Here is a 17,546-nt window from a genome sequence, read left to right as displayed (position 1 = left end):
CTTTCCCCGAGTCTCTATGGTAGCGTCAGCCTCTGAGGCGGTAGCGACGGTGGCATTTCCTTGAGGAAGCGTGAGGATTTCAACTTTCCTGCTGATCTGGGAGGTATTGGGCGCGGAGGGTCGCGATGTCAGAGAAAAAGCAGCCGGTAGACTTAGGTCTCTTAGAGGAAGACGACGAGTTTGAAGAGTTCCCTGCTGAAGGTAACCTCTGGGCCCCGGCTTCTGTCCAGCGCGGACAGTGATTCAGGCCTCCGTGTGGAAGCGGCTTGGGCGCTCGGGCCGGCTTGGTGCACCGGCTGGAAGTTTGGACCCCCGGGGCGGGCAGTGGAGGCGCTGAGGCTCACCCCTCAGTGGTGCCCTGGCTTCGGGTTTGGGGTGTCGCGCTGGGACTCACTGGTGAGGCCCAATGGCCTCGGCCTCCTCACTGGGAGGAGCCGCCGTGAGTCCAGACCCATACCCCCGTGTCTGGGATAGTTGGTGCCTTTGCTGTTCCTCTGGGTTACCCACCACTTAAGTGTAGTACAAGTCTACATAACCTCTCTTTCTCTTATTTTTATTTTATTTTATTTTTGTTTTAGCAGTCTTTTTTTGCCTTTAAACCTTTCCAGAATAGAATTGTCTATAGTACGCCAATGCAGCTTAACTTTAGGACGTTACAAGTGAAGGCTGATTAAGTAGGATAGTAGGATAAGATGTTGGGTTCTTAATACACGTTACTGCCTTACCCTGTTCCTCACCATTTTGATCACTTAACTGTGAACTAACTTAAAGCTTTATAAGACCCTAAAACTTGCCGGGTATGATGGCTCACGACTGTAATCCCAGCACTTTAGGAGGGCGAGGCAGGAAGATCACATGAGGTCAGGAGTTCAAGACCAGCCTGGGCAACATAGCGAGACCCTGTCTCTACAAAAATAAAATATTTTTAAAAAGAACCTAAGTCTTATACATCTTTTTTTAGCTTAAAAACTAAAGGCCTTTAGTTTTTTCATTGTAGGTAATAGCAAATTGCTAGCATTTATTGAGTGGCTGCTGTTTTTAAGAACTTGTCTAAGTGCTTTACTTGTAATAGCATATTCCACTTTCATAAATACAGGAAGTAGGCTCTGGTATTGCCATTCTTCAGGTAAACTGAAGTGTGGAATGGTTAAGAGACGTTCCTCAAGTCTCACAACTAGTTAGAAAGAATAGAAGTGAAATTGGGACACCTGGCCTGATTGACACCAAAGCTCTTAACTTTAGCTGTACTGCTTCTTTTTGTGAGATCACTGTTACCAGTTAGGTTTTCAAAATAGGCTGCTTTATTGGTTAATTGTTATGAGTAGATTTGTAAATATTTACCTTATAAGAAAAGGAGATAACTTTCTAAAGGTGGTAGAAAGAGAATTGTGGTTAATGGTGTACACATCCTGTTGCATCAAGTAATTACTACTTCACTAAGATTGTCCCAAGTTGTGTACCCTATCATGATCCTCTTGTGCATAAAACCACATAGCTGGAACATTTGTTCTATTTATTTATAGTGTACTTTTATTTTGTTTAGTGGAAGAGAACATTAGTGTACATGTTACACAAACTCATAAACTAACCCAAAGCGCATTTCTTTTCAGTTCTGGAATTTATTATCTGTTGTAGGCAGTCTTAGTTTTTTTGTTTTGGTAGTGGATTTATCTGTTCAGTCATGTTTTCTTTACGTCACTTTCAAGTTGCTTCATAATCTGCCAACATAGAGCTATGTAGTAGAAAGCTGGCCTATTGCAGGTAGAATCTACTTCTGACTCTAACTTCATACTTCAAATAGCATTCTTCATTATCATATACAGATTGGAATGTTAGGCACTTATTTACCTTATATAATCTATCACTATCACCTTGAGAAAATGGAGGCTTAGAGACAAAAAGAAAAAAAAGCAATACCACGATTTGCCATTATGTCCAAGCCAGGATCTGAAAGAGCTGAGTCCCTGATCCAAACTTTATCCCTAACATTTAGCAAAGTGCCTGACACATAGTAGGTGGTCAATAAATGCTGGCTGAGTGAACGAACCTGCATTTAAAATGAGTAGTTAGTTGAGAATTGATTGCTTAAAAACGATATAGAGATAATTATATGCCTGATGCTACAGTTTATTTTTTTTCAGCAATTTTAATCAGCTTTTGCAGAGTGTAGTTTGTTCTTGTTCCAAGTTTATGTTGTGAGCAGCAATTTTTCAAAGTGTCAGTAGTTACATAGCAGTGACACAAAACAAAAAGGTAAAAGGAAAAGCAAAGAAAATATTTTTTCTAAAGACAAAGGACTCACAACAGACTGGTTTATTAACATTAAGTAATTCACCGTTTATGGGTCTCCTTACAGAATATTTGTTGTCTTCGGGTATAAATGTGTAGAACCTAATTCATTCAGCAAATTTTCCATCTTAGAATGAGAAACATTGTTAATGCCTTTATTTTGTTCAACTTTCTCCTGTTCTCTGGTTTATGATTTGGATAAGTTTTTCTTAATTTGAATTAGTGAAAAAGTCAGCCTACAAGCTGAAACCACTCAATATTTACTCATGAAAATTGTTCTAATAAATAATAAAACCAAAAGAAAAACAAACTTGGAAAAATATCACCAAAGAATTATTTCTTTTCTGAGAATCTTAACATTTCTGTCATGTTTTAGCCTTAGTCAAGGCTTAGAGTCTGTTGCTACTCAAAATGTGATCCATGAAACAGCAGACTAGGCATTGCCTGGGATCAGATTGAAATCACAGCATCTCATCATTCCTTAACCTAGACCTGCTTAATTAGCATGAGCTTTACGAAGATTCCTAAGAGGTTTGTTTTGCACATTAAAGTTTGAAAATAATTACTTTAAAACAGTGACCTATTTTGAATCTTTTGGTATTTGAGTTTTCACTTCAATTATTAATGCCCTGATTTACTTTCAAGTTCTTTCTGTACTTTGGAAAATTATTTTTCTTGTAAATATGTCATTGACAAATTCCTTAACAGATACAAATTAAAATTGCTGTTGTTAAGGCAGCCTATGAACATCTCTGCAGTCTAAAAGAGATCTTACTTTCAAAGGCTTTGTTGAGTCTCAGTGCTCCAGAAAGTGGATTTTATCCACTGTCTTGGGTAACTTGGTAGAGGTTGCCACATGAAAGTCATTATTGATGGTTCGACTAATAGATTGTCCTTCTTTTGGGAGTGGTCTTGTTACATTTAATCTTGTATAAGAATCTGTTTAGTAGGATGTCCACTTAATCATTTTTAAGGAAAGGGAATTTTTATTTTAAAAAGGAAACTAATGTAACATGTTTTCATGGAGGCCTCATTGTTTCTCTCAATAGCCCTTCAGTGTAAAGTGTAACATCTGGAAGGAGTCTCTGAAGGTACAAATACTCCTTTTATTTTTAACCCTTTCTGTAGCCTATGAATCTGTGCTACTTTGGCAGTTCCTCACAATTTATTCCAATTGGTGGGTGTGTAATCTACTGGTTATTAAGCAGGAGCTGTTAAAAAATCATGTTTAGGATCTTTATGATATACAGTCTTCAACTTCTTGACTACTTAAACTGATTGTCAACAGCCTTTATTAGGAAAACATTCAGAATCCTGGGTGTGATTGATTTTAATATAATTTTGGAAGTTTTGAAATGGTTGGAATTTTAAGACCAGAGAGCAACTTAAAAGTCTAGAGAAGATTTCATTTCTCAACTCATAGTATGTTTAGGTTAGTGGTAATAGAGTCAAAAATTGAAGTAGTCTATAATTTATTTAAAACTTTGATTACTTTTTCGTATCAAATTATTGAAAGAGTTTTAAAAAATATTTTTATTAGTTTCTCTGACAATTAGATGTGGATGGGAGTAAAAGTGGGAAGAAAACAAGTGGTCCTTTAGATTCTTTTATTCTCTTCCTATGCCAGAATTCAGAGGTTTTTTTTTTTTGTTGTTGTTGTTGTTTTGTTTTGTTTTTAAGCGAGAAGCTTTTTTAGAATATTTAGAATGAAATTGAGTTTGCCTGCAGCAGCAATAGCATTTGCAAGAGTGATATTATACTAAGTGTTATACTTTTTCTGTAATAGGTAAAATTGCTATATAGTCTTGAAGAAATCAGGAGCAGAATACTAACCACCTCTCCACCCCGTGGCCCCTTGAGAAATTTTTGGATAAGACACTGTTATCATGGGAATCTGTCTGTTGAGGCAGACAACAGACCAGTGATCCCCTAATGCTGCCAGCATTCTGGAATAACTGAGGCACTATCACTTGTGCCTTAAAAAATATGACATCTTACAGTGGTTCTTAATCAGGGGAGTAATTTTGGATGTTATATTCACTTGATAGGTAGGAGTGTAGAAAAACTACCAGCATTTAGTGGGTAGATGTCAATGATATTAAATTTGTGCCTGCATACAGAAGAACTGCCCTGCGAAAAGTGCTGTTGAGAAATATTTATGTCAACATCACATGCCAACAGGACTAAATATTCAATGGGAGGTTCTTTAGAATCTTAAATGTAGAAGATAGATGTGACCAGTATTGTTACCATCGCACACCATGCTAGTCAGTTTACCTAGTGCCAAAAAGGGCTTTTGCTGTTTTGCATTATTAAATGTAATGCAGTGGACATGACCATCAAACATTTAAATTAGTTACATGGTGGTAGCAAGAGATGGAAAACTCAATGTTACTAAAAATTTTTAAGATAAAGTATGTAATCTATATAATGATTGGCAGAGTACCTGTTGAATATCCATTTTTGATAATTATAGGCAAGAAGAAAGTTTTTGAACCCCAGGATAGAATAAGCATGATGAATCTAGGATTAGGCCCAGGTTGAAATCCAACATACATAAACTTTCAGCTTGTCACCTCATGCTAGTTACTTAACTTCCTCTTTAAAATATTTTTATAGCATATTACATAGGACAATTGTATATGTAACTGATTATAGTAAAAATTTAAACTTATGAGAGTATAAATTAAAAAGTAAAAACAGTTTCCCTCTACCATTCCCCCAAAAAGTTTTTTATATCCCAGTGGTAACCAACATTAAATATTTTTTTCTTTAGTATTCTTCCAGAATGTATATATAAATTGCACTTGTTTGTGTATATCCTTTAATTACACACACAAAAGACATTCTATATATACGGTTTCCTCCTACTTGATTTTTGTTATTAAATGTAGCTCAGGCACGTTTTCACATTGATATAAAAATCTACCTCATGTTCTTGTGTGCATCTTGAATAGTCTGTTTAACTAGTCCCTTCTTGAATAGATATTACAGTTTTTTTTTTTTTTTNTGTTTGTTTGTTTGTTTGTTTGTTTGTTTTTTTTTTAGAGTGACAAGGTCTTGCTCTGGTGCTGTCACCCAGGCTGGAGTGCAGTGGTGCTGTCACAGATTATTGCAGTCATGAATTCCTGGGATTCAGTGATCCTCTGTCTCAGCCTCCCTAGTAGCTGGGATTACAGGCATGTGCCACCTCACCTGACTAATTTGTTTTTTCAAATTTTTTGTAGAGATGTGGTCGCACTGTGTTGCCCAGGCCGGTACTGAACTCATGGCCTCAGCAGTCTTTCCACCACAGTCTTCCAAAGTGCTGGAATTATAGGTGTGAGCCACCAAACCTGGCCTTTTTTAAAAAAAGAAATGGAATATGCTGCAGTAAATAACCTTATAGCTTTAGGGTTTTTTTTGTTATTGTTGCTTGGGGTTTCTTTGTTTGTTTGTTTTTCTGTTACAAATAGTGAATATGTTTATGTCTTTGTTTACGTGTGTGGGCTAATCTATAAGATAAACTTCTAGAGAGAAAATTGCCAAATCAAATTGGCAGACTCATTTTTATTTTTTATAATATAATTTTTATTTTGAAATAATCTCAAACTTACAGAATAGTTGAAAGTACAGTACAAACATTTTTCTCTAAACCATTTGAGAATAAGTTGCCAGCTTGATGGCCATTACTCCTGAGTATTTTAATGTGTATTTCCTATAAGGACATAGTCACATGACAACCGTAAAAATCAGGAGATTAATACACTGTTGCCTTACCATAGGTTGAGCATTCCAAATCTGAAGTCCACCAGAATCTCGAGCTTTCTGGGTGCCAATGTGAGATTTCAGGTTTGGGGATTTGGGATGCTAAATTATAAATATATAACGCAAATATTCCAAAATTCAAAAAAATACAAAATTTGAAACACTAATGGTCTCAAGCATTTCGAATAAGGGATACTCAGCCTGTGTGATCTAACCCACAGATCCCTTTCACCTTTCTCCCATTATCTCATTAGAGTCTTAATATAAAGCTATTACATTCTCTTGTCATGTCTCTTTAGTCTTCCTTAGTCGAGAGCATTCCTCATTTTGTCTTTAACTTTCATGATTTTGATACTTTAGAAGACTGCAGACCAGATATTTTGTAGAATGTTCCTTAACTTTGCCTATTTCCTCATGATTAAAGGTCTACATTGTAGTCTTTGTGCTCTGTTCTTGGGACATCCTTTTAGATGGAACATTATTCTCACTTGTTTAATTATTGGGGATGTTCACTTTGATCACTCTATTAAGGTGGTGTTTGTTAGGCTTTTCCATTGTTAGGTTACTAATTTTCCCTTTGTATTAGGCATTTTGGGGGGAGGAACTTTGAAACTGTAAATACAGTATTCCAATGATCATGAAACTTGTAATTTGTTCATTTTTTAAAAACCATGCAGCAGTGTGGACTCATGGATTCTGATGAGTAGGTTATAATTTGTAACTATTATTTGGATTCTCAGATTGTCCCGTATTTGAATATGCAGAACACTTTCAAGCTGTCTTCTGTGTCCTTTTGTCATGTCTCCATTATTCTTTGTGCATTTCCTAGCATTTTGGTACAAGGTGTGTTCCAAACTAATTGTATACCTAGAATCAGCCATTTCTTCAATGTGATTTCTTTTTAGTGGAGAATGGTATTTAGAAGGCAAGGTCTTGACCTTGGTTATGTTTATTGCTTTTGGGATATTCCTGCTCCCAGACCCTCTAAGTGGCAGGAACTAGGGATGTACAGGGTGTGTGTGTGTGTGTGTGTGTGTGTGTGTGTGTGTGTGTAAAACCATGGGTTCACACAGATACCTCCAATTGCAGTTCAACACCACTGGGTTCATTCTTGTTTTTTCCCTTTCTGCATTTGATAGTTCCTTCTCCAATAGTGAGAAACTTTGCCTCCATTATCTTATGTATATTGTGTATTTGTTTATCACCCTTCCTAACCAATGTTTTCTGCCCCCAAAACATGCCCTTCTTGCCCTACTTGGGCTCCACATTTTATGCTAGGCCACCCTCCCCTCCTTTAGTGTGGGTGACTTCTTCATTCTGTCCAGGCTCTGACACACCAGCCATACCATGGTGCCCCTCTACAGGAATGCCCTCCTTGATCTGCTTGGGCTTAGACATCTCATCTTAGACCAGGTGTGTCTTAAATTTTGATAGGTATCCTCAAATTGCCTTTGAGAAGGGTTATGCCATTTATGTTTCCATCTACAATTCACCTTTTCCCTCATAAGCTTGCTACAATAAATAGTAAACATGGTCGTCATAGCTGACCTCATGAATGAGAAGTAAAATTGTATCATTTTGATTTGGATTGATTTTTTTAAGTGAGATTAACCATTATGTCTCTGAGCTATTACCATCTTAATCCTCAATTTCATTATCTGTAATTTATGGCTAATAATATTTATTAGAGTCATGAAAGCATTACATTATTGTATTCATTGGCCTGGGCTGCCATAACAAAATACCATAGACTGAGTGGCTTAAACATCAGAGATTTAATTTCTAACCTATTCTGGAGGCTGGGGAGTCCAAGATTAAAGTATAGGTCGATACAGTTCTTGGTGAAGCCACTCTTCTTTCCTTGCACACGGCTACCTTTATGCTGTGTTCTCTTGTGGCCAGTGAAAGAGTGTATGCTCTCTGGTATCTCTTCTTATAAAGGCACTAATCCCATCATGAGAGCCCCACCCTCAAGACCTCATTCAATCCTGATTACCTCCTGAATACCATCATATTGAGGATGAGGGCTTCAACAGAAGAATTTGGGTAGGGGGGCGGGGATACAAAGATTTAGTTCAGAACAATGATAGATATGTAAAAGAGCATGACAGAGTCTGGCACAAAGTTGGTATTCAGTAAACATTAGTCTCCTCTCTTCTCGCCCCTCTAATGTACTTAGGAGTTTGAATTTTGGATGATATTTAATATTTATTTAGAATTTGAGCTATTTCTGACATGTATTTAGTAATTTTTAATATATTCAAAATTAAGCTTGTTGAATTTGTGAGTTATTTGATAGTTGATTTATTTCAGAGTATTAGAAACTTGTAAATTAAAAAAAAAAATTGCTATTAAATGTTTTTCCACAAGTACATAAACAGTAGTGTGGTTATTCATAGAAAGACACACAGAATAATAACATAGATTGTTTAGGGGTACATACAGATGGGAATGAAAAATCCCCAAATCAAGATGGTTAGTAAGAGTTGTGAACCAGGATATTAAACACTGAAAAACTATTTAAAAGTTAGCTATTTCATTGGTTCTATGGAATGAGCAAGCAGTAAAGCAATTGTGGCTTAAGTAGTGTTTAATGTTGCTACTTGGTTGTTAAACATTACTCATTGAAAGATGTGATGAACTGTGAAAACACTGAGAGGAAAATAAAAGTTTCAAAAACTGTATAGTTGATCCTTTAACAACATGGCTTGAAGTGTGAGGGTCCATTTATACACAGATTTTTTTCAACCAAACAGGAAAAGGAAATAAAATATTTGCGGGATATGAAACCCACCTGTACAGTGGGCTAACTACCACTTGGCTGACCGTGGGATCTGCGTATGCATAGATTTGGGTATACTTGGGCTGTCCTGGAACAGGTACCCTGAGTATACCGAGGAACAACAGTACTCTTCTTCAGAAGTATTTAAAATTTACCAAATATGCTTTATTCTTTGTCTGGTTGTGTACTCTGTTGTACATGTAATGTTTGATAGAAATTGTATTGTTTATATTCTAAGACATATTTCTCTACTCACCTCCCTCATCCCACAAGTTGCCTTTCCAATGATTAACATGTGATAAAAGATTATTCATTTGACATATATTTGCTGAGTGTTTCCTATAAATCTGGTACTGAAAAGTACAGAGAGAATGATATTAGCTGCCATTTATCAGTACTAAGTTCTTTGCATACATAGTGTCATTGAATGTTTATAGCTCTTTGAGGTTTATGTTTTATAGCTAGAGATCAGCCAAATTAAATAATTTATCCAAGTTCGCAGTTAACTAGAGGCTGTCCTGGGACAAATTTGACTCCTATAGATATTTGTCTTTGAACTTAGTTAGTAGTACTTGTCAAGGGAGAGAGGGATCAGTGGTTTTTAACACCAAGCAGAAGTGCTTTATCCTGAGGTGGGCTTCCAAGCCGTTTTTTCCCTACCCCTAATTAAACCAGAGCAACATTGCTTTTGTTTCTCTTACCTGTTGGGCTTCTGGGTAAGATGTAATTTGGTTTCCTTTAACTGATAGTAAAGTACAACCGCAGTTCAAAAGAAACATTACTTCCAGTTATGTACAATGTGAGGTAGTAACATTTGAATGGGGCTTTCAAAAGAAATGAGGAAAGGGTTTTTCAAAAGAAGGGAAAAGATGTAGATGCTTTTGATGTGAAAAATAAGTGTGCATGTATATTGTACTTGCTTGTGACATAGTAGTTGCAAATGCAGGTAGTTTGAGGCCTAAGCAAGGAAAACTTTAAGCTGCTGACCAGTTTGGACTTAATCCTTAAGTAGATGAGAAGTGGTTTTTAAAATGTTTTGTTTGTTTTGCTCATGACAGTGATCTGTGTAAGTTTCCTTTAGGCAATAGGCTGAAACATTAATCCAGCAGAATTAATTTGAAAGATAGAAAGACTAGAATCAGGGAGGATAATTAGGAAATTGTCGAAATAACTCAGGTGAGGACTAAGGGCTTGAAATAAAGTATTATTAGGAACGAAGTAAAGAGAATGCTGCCACAGTAGTAAGGGAGGCAGAAGTGATGAAGCATTAGCAGCTAGTTTGATATGGGGTGTTAAGAAAAAGAAGAAATCTGGGGTTGTGATTTTGCCCTTGTGTGTCTAAGAATATGCATGGTGGAGTTGAGATTGGATACCCTTGACTCAGTAATGTGAAGGGTAGATCAGAATGAGGGAACCAAGATGAGATGAATCTAGGGCATGAGGGCTTGGAAAAGATGAGAGTAATGGCTTTTGTGAATTTTATGGAATTAAAAATAAAATCATAAATCTTCCAGGTTCAGGAGGCCAAAGAAAAAATAAATTTTAAAAAATTTATGTTGGAGGGGATGTGGAGAAATTGGAACGGTTTTATACTATTGGTGGGAGTGTAAATTACTTTAACCATTGTGGAAGACAGTGTGGCGATTCCTCGAGGATCTAGAACCAGAAATACCATTTGTCCCAGTAGTCCTATTACTGGATATATGCCCAAAGGATTATAAATCATTCTGCTGTAAAAACACATGCACATGTATGTTTATTGCAGCACTGTTTACAATAGCAAAGACTTGGAACCAGCCCAAATTCACATCAATGACAGACTGAATAAAGAAAATGTGGCCCAAAAACACCACGGAATACCGTATATGCAGCCATAAAAAGTAATGTGTTCGTGTCCTTTGCAGGGACATGATGAAGCTGGAAACCATTATTCTCAGCAAACTAAACACAGGAACAGAAAATCAAACACTGCTTGTTCTGATAAGTGGGAGTTGAACAGTGAGAACACATGGACACAGGGAGGGGAACATCACACACTGGAGTCTGTTGGGGAGTGGGGGGAAGTGGAGGGATAGCATTAGGAGAAATACCTAATGCATGCGGGGTTTAAAACCTAGATGACAGGCTGATGGATGCAGGAAATCACCATGGTACATGTATACCTATGTAACCTACATGTTCTGTACATGTATCCCAGAACTTAAAATATTAAAAAATAAAAAATCAACGAAGGGAACCAACAAAAGGGAACCATTCTGCTAGACTTACATTTTTTTAAATTGTTGGTGAAGATAATTGGGTTTGGATTTCCTTTTTGAAAAATTTAAGTATAGTTATGAATGATTATGAAGTTATTTTGAGCCTTTGTTTCAGACTCTTTGACACAAATAACTGAAACCTCACCAATAGCCCAGTAATAAAAACATTGTTTATGACATGATTTTTGTTTGAAATTATCTACGAACAGTTTTGGTCTTTGTTAGACAAAATAAAGTAGTGCAGTGCTAGGTATTGATTTCTTAGTCACTGACTAGAACATCTATCTGCAGGGTATAGGTGTGTTTGCATCATGATGTCCTACAGAAATGAAATTTTGAAAAAAAAAATTTGTTTCCTACACCCTGAACAGGAACACATGTGAATTATCTTAGAATCACTAGATATGGTGTGGCTTCATTATCATACTCATGAGTATAATGATGCTGTTTGTAACTGTTGCTTTTCTCTTTTACACACACCTATGATGGTGAATGTTAAATTTAGTATTTTTCTTTTCATGTAATGTTCTGTATATACTTGAATATTTTATATTTGAAGAAACTTGGTTGGAGATTGGGTTGTTTATATTCAGAATACCTTTATTGTTATGGAATAAGAATTTGGTGCTCTTGAAAATTGGTGTAGAATAGAAAATTTGCAACCCTCTTTAGTATGAGTGGAATTTCCTTTTTACTTTTCTTAAAAATGCTGTATTTCATGCCTTTCAGAAAACTGAAAATGTATGGTAAAGGGTAGGGGAAATTAAGTAGTAAAATAATTTTCTAAGTTGAGAGAAAATTCTTTTTGTACTTAAATGTCAAGGTGATACTTAGATAAAGTATGTATGAAATCTTGGGTAACTCAGATTTTTGAAATTTCAAACTAGTCACATCTCAACTAGCCAATATGAAGAAAGCCAAATTTGGGACAAAGTATAAAATAATTTAGAATTGCTAGAAGCTTACATATTAGGCACCTGTTATTGGTTATTTCCAATTCTGACTTTTTAAAATGTAGGGTTTTTTTTTTTAAACCAGTACACATCTGGAGGCATACACTTTGAAGTAAATACAGCTGTGATTATTTACATGAATAATCACAGTTGTGGCAATGCATTTAGTGTTTTAGGTAAAGTGTATGCTTTATAAGGCCATCTACATATTGAAGGATAGCATTAGACATGAGGTATCATGTCAGGTATCAGGTATCAGAGGTATCATTGGTTTTATTTTGTCCTTTAAAAAAAAAACTATTTCTGAAGTTAACGCTTTAAAACTGAGTGATTAAAATTGCATGGTGATCAGTGTAGTGTTATAACTGAAAACTAAAACACAATTCAGAGATCCAAGAAGATGTCAACTAAATCCAGTTATGGCTTTTTCATGTTACACATTGACTGAGTAAAGTTTTATATGTATTGTAACTTACATATATTGTAACATTTTTGTATAGTATAGAGAATTTGTAAGTGCTATAAATACTGTTTTGGGCGTTATACCCTATTACATAAGCTTTTAACGTAATATAGTTAAGTACATAATCCTAGTTAATAAACTTTAGAAATCTCCATCTAAAACATTATAGATTCTGGTTTGTCAGTGTTAGCACTATTTTTCTTACTAGTGCTTGTTAATTTTTAATTGCTTAATAAGTTGTAATAGAAAAGAGGTTATTTCTCAGATTCCTCATCTATGATGACTGGAAGGATGGTGTGCTATTACATAGACATCAGTGCTTCTTACTGCTTAGGATAATGGTATGAAGGCTACAGAATTTATCCAGATTTATCAGATGATTAACGAAGAATTTGGCAACTCTTTCATCTTTGTTTACTTAGTAGTGTCATAATTATGTAGTAAGAAATATAGAGCTATTGTCATGAATCTTTTTATATATGTTATTTAGTATTAGTATATAGTAATACCAAAGAAATATAGAGCTATTGTCATGAATCTTTTTATATATGTTCTGCCTAAAATGTTGCCCACAGTACTCTTTTTTTCCCCCTCTTCGTGAGCCAGTTCCTTTTTCCTGGGTTTTTATTCCTTTCCTTTCTCTGCCATTAAAATAGCATGAGATGGTTGTTAGAGGAGGCAGAGATGCTTTATCCTTGTGCTAAATGATCATCAGAGTTTAACATGAAAACTAAAAAACATTGCACCATTCTTAATAAATATTTTTCCCCTCTCTACGTTAAAAGAAGTAAAGTCAACTCGAGGAGATCACTTAATAACTATTGAAATCAACACTTTGAATCAAATCATAATTAGAGGGAAAAAATTTGTTTCTTAAAAGATAGTTGCTTTAAAAGATAAGGCTCTACACTATTTTTCAAAGACTTACAAGGTTAGCAGAAAAGTGTCAAAATATTATTTTATATTTCTGGCTTGAATCGTTTGTCACGTGATCATTTCCTTTTTAGGGACTAGTGCCAATGGAAATGGCACTTAACAGTTTAGGATGCTGGTTAGTTGGAAGTGGTTCAGGCTGAGAAGAAGCTTGTTGTCTTAGAACCTTGAAATAGTTCCATTGTGATTTTTGAGTTATATCACCCCCTTTACTCAAGAACACAGTATCTAGTGTTTATTTAACTTATTTTTTGTAGCATTATACTCCATTGGATATCTTTGTAAAGACTCCTTAAAATAACTATAAAACAGATAATTTCTATTTCCAGGGTTAACCCACATAGCATATTTAGAGCTTGAGATTTGAAGTTAGAGAATAATGGTAATACTTATGTACTTTCTCACTATTCTAAACAAAAGCTTAAATCTCAATCTAAACCACCCCTCTACCACTACCAAAGGGAGGAAGAAAATTTAGAAAACCAAAAACTACAATATTCTTCTCTATCCATATTTATGTTTGTTCTTCCTTTGAAAATCTAAATGTTGTATCAACTATATTAGATGCTAGTGGTGGCTTATGGTTGGGTCTACTTTTAAATATTTGTGTATGAGTTACCCTTGTGTTTTGCAGTTTTCAATTCCACACTGGTATCTTCCTGCCACTCAACTTGCTTTAGGGTTGTTGGTGTTGTGTTTTGAAAGATTGTGAAGTGGACCTTCTAAAAATGCGTTCAAAGACAAATCAGCAAAGTAAATATCCTCCTGAAATTACAAGTTTTCATTGCAAGTAGAATTTTTTGTATTAACTTCTGTTTTAGATTATCTGCAAACTCAAGAATTGAGAGAACTAGACAGCATAAACTAAGATTTAAGGAATATACCATTTTTCATGGATATGATACTAGCTGTTTTTGAATTGTGAGTGTTCATAAGCAAGCTTTTCAAAGTTTTTTTAATTGTGGAAATGTGTGAGAAATATTTAGACAGCATCTGTTTCTATTTTTAGACTGGGCTGGCCTAGATGAAGATGAAGATGCACATGTCTGGGAGGATAATTGGGATGATGACAATGTAGAGGATGACTTCTCTAATCAGTTACGGTAAGTTTTAAGCCAGATTTTTATTGTAGCTCAGTATTATTTATAAGCATGGAATACGTAATTTACGTAAATAATTAATTTCTTAAAAACTGCTTAATCTTTGAAATAGGATTTTTGAATTATGTAAAGTAAGACATACTGTCTTCATCTCCTGTGATTCTAAACATGAGCACTTTGTGTAATTGCATATCATGCAACTTTTGTTCTTTCTAGTCCTTTTACAAAGGTAGTAGAATAGAAGCATATTTGCTATTTCTTACCCTTGGGGATTTAATTCTGTCAGTGTTAATTTTCTACCAATATCAAATATCTCAGCAGAAATTAGAGTCCTAGAGTGCTGGTACCTTGGTGATTCTCAAACTGCAATGGAGATTGAGCTTGTGAGAATGTACTATATCATATTCATGTATAAATCTGCCTGATTTCATTTGTTTATAACATAAAATTAACCATTTTAAAGTGGACAGTTCAGTGGCTTCTAGTACATCCTCAATATTGTGTAACCATCATCTCTATTTAGTTCCAGTATTTTCAGCATCCCAAAAGGAAACACAGTATCTGTTAAGCAGTCATTCCACGTTCTTTCTTCCCCTAACCCCTGGCAGCTGCTGATCTGCTTTCTATCTGTAAGGATTTACCTATTCTGGATGCTTCATATAAATGAAATCGTACAACATTGTGGCCTTGGGTGCATACCTTCTTTCACTTAGCATAATGTTTCCAAGGTTCATTTATGTTGTACCATGCATCAGTACTTCATTCCTCTTTTGGCTGCAAAATATTCTATATACATGTTCCATATTGTATATTGTACTCCAATTTACAATAATATTGTATGGATATGCTACGTTTTATACATTCGTCAGTTGATGGACATTCAGACTGTTTCTACAATTTGGCTGTTGTGAATAGTGCTGCTATGAACATATGTGTACATATATTTGAGTACCTGTTTTCGATTCTTTTGAGCACACACACACACACACAAGTGGAATTATTGGATCACACATTAATTCTATATTTAACTTTTTGAGGAACTGCCAAACTGTTTTCTACAGCAGTTGAACAATTTATGTTCCTACTAGCATTCATACTAGCAGGGTGTGAAGGTTTCAGTCTCTCCACATCTTTGCCAAAACTTATTTTTCTTTTTTTGTTTTAAATTATAGCCGTCCTGTAAGTGAAGGATATGAAGTGGTATCTCTTTGCAGCTTTGATTTGCATTTCCCTAATGACTAATCTTTCCATATACTTGTTCTGTTTGTATACTTCTTTGGAGAAATGTCTGTTCAAGTCCTTGCCCATTTTACTACTGAGTTGTTTGTCTTTTTGTTATTGTTGTAAGGCTTCCTTACATATTCTGGGTAGTAGGCCTTTATCAAATAAGTGATTTGCAAATATTTTCTCCCATTCTGTTAGGTTGTCTTTCAGTTTCTTCATAGTATCCTTTTGCACAAAGTTTTTAATTTTGATGAAGTCTGTTTTTTCTTTTGTTATTTCTGCCTTCAGTATCGTATTTAAGAATTAATTGGCAAATTCAAGGTAATGAAGATTTATCTCTATGTTTTCTTCTAAGAGCTTTGTAATTTTTAACTCTTAGATGTCGGTCTTCGTCTTGGGTTAATTTTTGTATATGTTATGAAATAGGGCTTCAGCTCATTCTTCTGCATGTAGATGTCTAGTTGTTCCAGCACCATTTGTTGAAATGACTTTTTTCTCTCCTAATTTTATTTTGATTCAGCATATATTTATCTGTCTTGGCTGCAAGAATAAATAGACTGTCACATACTTTGCTCAAGTAAAGATATAGAAGGTCTATGTGTTCCAGTCTTCTAATTTACTAGTCTAGTAAGCTTGTTCAAAAAGAAAGTGAAATAGTTTATAATAAATTTTTAAAATTTGATTTCTAATAGTGATAAAGTAGCACCAGCTCGTACAATGCATTTTATTTTCTTATTGGCTCAAAACTCTATATTCTAAAGACTTAGAGAATTTTGTTGGAAACTGTTAATAATTTTACCCGTCTGTTTTTCTCCTTTTTAGAAATACTACAATTTACCTTTCACTTTACTCTGATACTTCTACAGTTTTTCATTTCCATTCTCAAGTATTGCTGACTGATTTTTGCCTACATCTTACGGTTCTTTCAGTACCCTTAGATGTAGTTATTCAGAGCCTTGAGACTTTAAACTGCTTTAATGCAGTTATCTTACCTGTCTTAGTTTTCAATTTTGTCTTAATAAGGTTGTTTTCCTATTATAGTTTTATGGACAAGATAAAAATGATAGCTATTGAACAATAATCCTACTTTTTCCCTAAAATCTGCTAATGTTACATCATCTGTCCCAAGCATTGGACCTGCTCTTTCTCATTCTTCATGATCAATGTATGGCTCTTAAAAGCCCCTTTTGTTATTTTTACAGATTTCAGTTTATTCGAGGATCAAATTAATTCTATGTGTACAAGCTCATGAACTTTCTTTTTACATTTGTCTTTGTTTTATGTCCTCACATTAGAGAACACCCTACTGCCTTTTGAAAAATATGCATTCCCTTTTGTTCCTCCTTGCCATCATTATGCTATTGGACTATTTATTTTCAGGTCTTCCAAATGCTGTTGATCCCTACTCTGTGTTCTTAAACACATGTCAGAGGTTTTTTCCTGATATGCTTTTGACATTTTTAAAGTTGAGACGATATAAGTTTTCTTCTTTTGACATTCGAAATAGTCAAATTTCTTTAACGTTTTGTTTCTTTTGTCTTTCACTAGCACTTTCTCTTAACCTAATTACTACATTATTGAATACTATAATTTTTACCAGGAAACTTTCAGTAGTAAATGTATTGATAATTGGATTTCTCATCATTACGTGTTGCCTTTTTATTGTTTAGAAATAGAACATTATATATTTGTGGCTTACTGTTTTTATAGTACACCTCTACAGTGCTGTTATGTACTCTGTTGTATTTCTGCCTTTAGGTTTCTGGATTTCTATAGGTATATACTTTTTTTTTTTTT

At 34.9% G+C, this 17,546-nt stretch overlaps 1 protein-coding gene across 2 annotated transcripts in view; it reads left to right on the top strand.

The window, feature by feature from the left end:
- Positions 1-17,546, top strand: part of SEM1 (SEM1 26S proteasome complex subunit) — a 33,285-nt gene continuing 15,739 nt past the window's right edge. Inside the window, exons 1-2 of one of the 2 annotated variants that reach the window (XM_017525169.2) lie at positions 1-201; positions 14,435-14,528. In XM_017525169.2, the coding sequence (XP_017380658.1) occupies positions 126-201; positions 14,435-14,528 (170 nt within the window). In that variant the 5' untranslated portion in view covers positions 1-125. The remainder of the gene's footprint in view (positions 202-14,434; positions 14,529-17,546) is intronic. The other variant, XM_017525170.2, reaches the window with a different exon arrangement.

Source organism: Cebus imitator, unplaced genomic scaffold (assembly GCF_001604975.1).
Source record: "Cebus imitator isolate Cc_AM_T3 unplaced genomic scaffold, Cebus_imitator-1.0 Scaffold37, whole genome shotgun sequence".
NCBI lineage: Eukaryota > Metazoa > Chordata > Mammalia > Primates > Cebidae > Cebus > Cebus imitator.
This window is presented reverse-complemented; position numbering and strand designations above follow the sequence as displayed.